The sequence below is a fragment of the Benincasa hispida genome, chromosome 4 (assembly GCF_009727055.1).
Source record: "Benincasa hispida cultivar B227 chromosome 4, ASM972705v1, whole genome shotgun sequence".
In the NCBI taxonomy this organism is placed as follows: Eukaryota; Viridiplantae; Streptophyta; class Magnoliopsida; order Cucurbitales; family Cucurbitaceae; genus Benincasa; species Benincasa hispida.
This window is the reverse complement of record NC_052352.1, coordinates 30,472,812-30,477,870: the sequence shown is the minus strand read 5'-3', so window position 1 is coordinate 30,477,870 and position 5,059 is coordinate 30,472,812. Positions and strand designations below refer to the sequence as shown.

Genomic DNA, 5,059 nt, shown 5'->3' with positions numbered 1-5,059 from the left:
ACAAACNTTTCATTCTATTTTCTCATCAACACAATATCATTTATTTTTAATTAATCAATTATTCAATTGAGAAATTAAAATAATAGGTGAGAAATATGTTCAGTAACTTAAAACAACCCCCTCCCCCTCTTTTCTTTTTTAATATTAAAATTTTTATATAAGTTAAAATGTTTAGATTAAAATATCATTTTTGATCCATATACTTTGAAGTTTGTACAACTTTAGTTCTTATATTTCTAGTAAATCTTAAATTTAATCCCCAAAATGTTACTTCATTCTTGATTTTCTTAAAATCTTTTTGCTATCTATAAATTTTAAAAACATATTCGCACATTGTATTTTCTTCAATACAAAGTATTATTATTATTTAATCAAATTTGATACCAATTAAATTTGAGAGACTAAATTTAAGATTTAGTGAAAGTACGAAGATTGAAATTGGACAATTGAAAATATAAGAACTAGAATTGAACAAATTTCAACGAGAATCAAAATAATATTTTAACAAAAAATTTATTATTTATATCATATTCATATCTCTAATATGTGGTTGCTTATTTATGTTTCATGGATTCTACACATAATGTTAGATTTAGAAGAATCAACTAGAAAATTTGAAAAAAAAGAAAAATGAAACCATTGACAAATTTGTTTATCTATTAAATCTTCAACCTAGAAATCATTTCAATGTCATATAAAAATTCATCGAATAAATTTGGGTCGATGATGATAATGGTGGATGGAAATCTCAATTGAATAATTCAAATTTAAAGAAATCCCATCTATTTATTATTTTTATGAAAATTAATGTTATTATATAATATTTTCAATTAATCGATTGAGAAGCGAGAGTTTAAAATAAAATTGATATGGTCAATATATATATATATATACACACATTTTCGGTTATGAAACATACTTATAACACTGTATTATAAATTTATTTTATAAATGACATTGGGTAGATGAGAAAAGAAAATAAGAAATAAAAATTAATGAAACAAAAAAATAAAATTGAGCTTATTAAACGTATTTTTCATAAACTCTTAATTTAAAAATTAATTGAAAATAAATAGTAGGGTATAAATGAGAAAAAGGAAATAAAAAATATTTTAAAAATAAGATTGATATTGCAATAGTTCGTAAAAGGCAAAAATAGAATAAATAGTATTGTTAAAAGAAAGAAAAAAAGGAAAAAAAAAAACTCTGAAAAGAAAAGATGCTTTGTCTTAAATTAACAAAGCAAAATTCAAATTGGAGAAGCGATTGGTTTGTTTGTAAAATCGAAAAACCAACTTTGTCATCGTTCTAATCCTTAACGACATTTCCGTAAGGAAGCAGGAAAAAAGCAAAATCCCATAATAAATAAATCTGGCATTTCGCGGACTCAAAATTCTGCCATTTGTGGCATTGGGAAGAGAAGACTCCTCACAATCTCTTTGTTCATCGAATCATCCCTAACGAAGATTCCCAGAAACCAAACCCATGTCTTCCCTTTTTTCCTCACAGGCCAGAACTTTTCCCACTCTCCAAATAAAATCATTTCAACCTTTTTTTTCTTCACTACCCATTTCCAAGAATTTCATCTCCCTCGTCGGAAAATCTTCGTCGCTGCCAAAACCTGCGGCCAAGCGATTCTTCTCGATCATGTCCACCGCGGAATCTCCCAATGGACTGCAAGGATCAAGGGTTAAGGTTAATTTAGCTGTTATGAGTTCCTGTTCTGTTTTGTTCTGCATCGAGTTAATTCCAATTTTTGAAGAATTCATCGTTATGGGTTGTGATGTATATTGGTAGGGAGGTGAATCCTTTCTTAGGAATGTTTTGGCGAGCATGGAGGCAGTTTATCTGAGTCGTAATCCCACTGCAAAAGCCATATTGGAGCTTGTTCCATCGGTTCAGAATGATACAATTAGCTATGATCATATTGCATTTAGGACTTTTGGGGTATTTTTCTTCCTTCCATTTCTTTCTACTTTCAGTTACATTCTGCTTTTTTAGATTGATGAATCAATTAAACCCAAAACTATGATCATGTTTCCTTTTTCAATTTTCGAGAATGATGACCATCTTACAATTTAAACAAATTCACTGTTTTATTGGCAAAAACAAATTTCACTTAACAATTTTAGATGATATAATATTAAATTCACCTTCACCCATCAACTTAGGCTTTTGGATTAATTGATAGATTTAACATGGTATGAGAGCTAATGATCTATGAGGTCCTTTGTTCAAACTCTAATGTTATTTCAAGTTCACAAGTGAAGGGGATATTATATGATATAATATTTTTAACTTGCCTTCACTCATCAGTTTGAGCTTTTGGGTCGTTTGATGATTTAACAATAATATCATTCCAGAGTCTAAATCAAGTAGAGAGAACGACACAAATGCAAATATTTAAAGTAAAGGGAAACAAGAGGAGAAAGGTTGTGCCAAAATAACCAATTTCTAAAGCTGAGCAATAGAACATAATTGGGCTTGAAGCTCTATCCATACTTCATTTGTACAATGCAAACTAATTAAGTTGAGCCAACTTATTAAATAAAACAAGCTGCTGGATTTTAGTTGAGTCAACAATCAATTCTATAGTTTTGTTAATGTTGAAGTTGTGTTTGTATTCTGTGATGAATTAGATGAACGGGCATGGCATTGATTCATTAGCAAGCTTTTTTCTGGATTTTGGATATACTCAAAGAGAAGAATTATCATTCCCAGCAAAAAAGTTGAAAGCATTATGGTTTTCACCTCCCTCCATTTCTAATGCTGCTCATTATGATGGTAATGGAATCAATGGACCTCTGCCGAGAGTGTTCATATCACAACTTCTTGTGGATCAGATGAGTCAACAAACTCAGGTGTGTTTTACCAATTTCTTGACATACAGGAATCTATACGTCTATTTTTCATTTTGAAATTTGGACAACAGCTTCTATCTTGGTTCTGCTGTAAGTGTAAGTGTAAATGTATGTATACTTAGCAATGTTGTAGGCATAAGGTTGGAATATGATGCATTCTGTGTTTGTCCCGTTAAGTCGTTGATGGTTATAATAGAGTTGAGTCCTAACACCTTTCTTCTTTACCTACTTCCATAATTTGGAGAAATGTTGCTATCTGTAACAAAATCTTGAATTAAAACTTCCTATTGTTTTTCCTACTGCATTCAGGAAATAATCAGAAAATACACGGAAAGTTCTTACAATGGGAAGAAGCATGCTGCTCTGGCTAGTGCTCTGGGTTCATTGACATGGGAAAAGCCTTCGCATTCAGAGTTTGTGCAATTAGCGAGGTTCTTAATCTTCATCGCATCTGAAAATTATGTTATAAGATTTAGTTCACGATATTATTACGGAGGATTTTTGTTTGGAGGACCCAAATTTCATTGCTGAAATGCCTTTTGACCTAGATTTTGAAAGTAAAGATTTACACCCTTTTGTTTGCATCACTCCCTTGCACTCGCACTCACGTTTAACTAATCTAGTACAATAGGGCTCTCTCATGCCCTTGCATTCTTGCTCTCCTGTGCTGAAAATAGTGTTGGCAAGTGGTTTGTGACATTAGCAAAAAGTAATTCATCATTATTTTTAAAATCTGGGTCAAAGGCATTTCAGTTGGTACAAAAGTCTCATTATTACAGTGCCAAATATGGGGTTTGCTAGTTTTTTTGTGGCTGAAAGTAATTGTGAAAGGCATGGTTTTAGGCTCTGAATGGCTTTTTTTTTCATCATCTTGTATACATAGGGAGAGCGAATATGCTGCATGGACTCTCGTGAATGGTTATGCACTTAATCATGTGACTATTTCAACCCATCGCCTGAAATCTTATCTGAAAAATATCAAAAACCTCAATCAGTTCATCGAAGAGAATGGTTATAAACTGAATTCTGAAGGTGGTGTTTTGAAAGGTACATGACACGGCTACTCTTGTTAGCTCATACATGTCCTTTTGTTAATAAACAGTTACCAGTTAGCTAAAATATGAGCACTGGTGCTAATAAACTCAATCTTTTCGTTTTCAGTAAGTCCGGATGGTCTTCTACTGCAAAGTTCAACCCTTGCGGATTCGGTTTCTTTTGAATTTTCTGATGGCATTACTGCTTCAGTCCCCTGCTCGTACATTGAGTTTGCCGAGCGTTTGGTACTGCCTCAGTATAAGCATATTCCACAAACAGAGGTAATCAAAAGATTGAGATCGTTGGACTTTTAAAAGTTGAGAAAATGGAAAAAAAGGCATCATATTCCAAACTTGTAGGTTTTAACTTCTGATTCTTGCAAACTTGTACAGGTGAAAGAGTACCACAGAAGGGATGGTTTTGAAGTAGGAAATGCTGATAAGATCTTTGAAAGTACATCCAAACAGCAGCAAAGGGCAAAGCTTGAAACCAAATTGCTACAAAGGAAGGGCACTTAGAGGTTTAAATGAGATGTGGAAGCAGGAACAATTCCAAACCCCTAAAATTAGTTCTCAATTTGAATGATGGGTGCTAATCTTAGGAGTGTATCCGATTGCCAATTCTATCTATACTTGTGTATAGCTGAAATACTTACTAATAAGATATTGAATAATCTAACCTCCACCTAGCATGTGGACCGAACTGGAACATTGTTTTTGTAAGACCTACACATCAATGAGTAGTTTCATCTGTGGAAGTCGAAAAAGTATTAATGATACTGTGATATTAAGGAAGAAAAGTCCAAAAGGAAAAGCTGTACACAAATACTCGGCCAATTCAAGAAGCAAGTAATCTCTCTTTCCTTAGTAGTCTCCTCCCACGATCATTAACAATCTCCTCAAAACATTCCTAACTTGTTACCTGTGCGATATCCGGGATTCACATTAAACTTGTTCTCAAGGTTGTACACTGCAATTGGGGGCGAAAATCTTCAGGATTTTAAGTTGGGCAAAAGTTCATAGGAATGTAATTTTAGATGCATCATTGCATATACTATTGACTTGACCTTAGAGGTTTGATTTCTCCCCCCTATATATTTTCAATATATATATATATATACACACATAGAGCACGAATTTATGTATACATAATTTTATATTCAT

General features: G+C 32.5%; 1 protein-coding gene across 1 annotated transcript; it reads left to right on the top strand.

The window, feature by feature from the left end:
• Window positions 1-1,314: 1,314 nt before the first annotated feature.
• LOC120076905 lies at window positions 1,315-4,744 on the top strand. Its single transcript, XM_039030867.1, has 7 exons — window positions 1,315-1,695; window positions 1,798-1,947; window positions 2,640-2,861; window positions 3,171-3,292; window positions 3,745-3,908; window positions 4,023-4,177; window positions 4,289-4,744. The coding sequence occupies exons 1-7, from the start codon at window positions 1,486-1,488 to the stop codon at window positions 4,412-4,414; spliced, it is 1,149 nt and encodes a 382-aa protein (XP_038886795.1). The 5' UTR covers window positions 1,315-1,485; the 3' UTR covers window positions 4,415-4,744.
• The last annotated feature ends 315 nt before the right edge of the window (window positions 4,745-5,059 follow it).

Bases quoted from the DNA above. Each gene is read 5' to 3' on its own strand.
- LOC120076905 (XM_039030867.1), top strand. From the start codon at position 1,486: ATGTCTTCCCTTTTTTCCTCACAGGCCAGAACTTTTCCCACTCTCCAA. The intron at 2,862-3,170 runs GTGTGTTTTACC...TACTGCATTCAG, and splicing joins AGATGAGTCAACAAACTCAG to GAAATAATCAGAAAATACAC. The intron at 3,909-4,022 runs GTACATGACACG...TTTCGTTTTCAG, and splicing joins TGAAGGTGGTGTTTTGAAAG to TAAGTCCGGATGGTCTTCTA.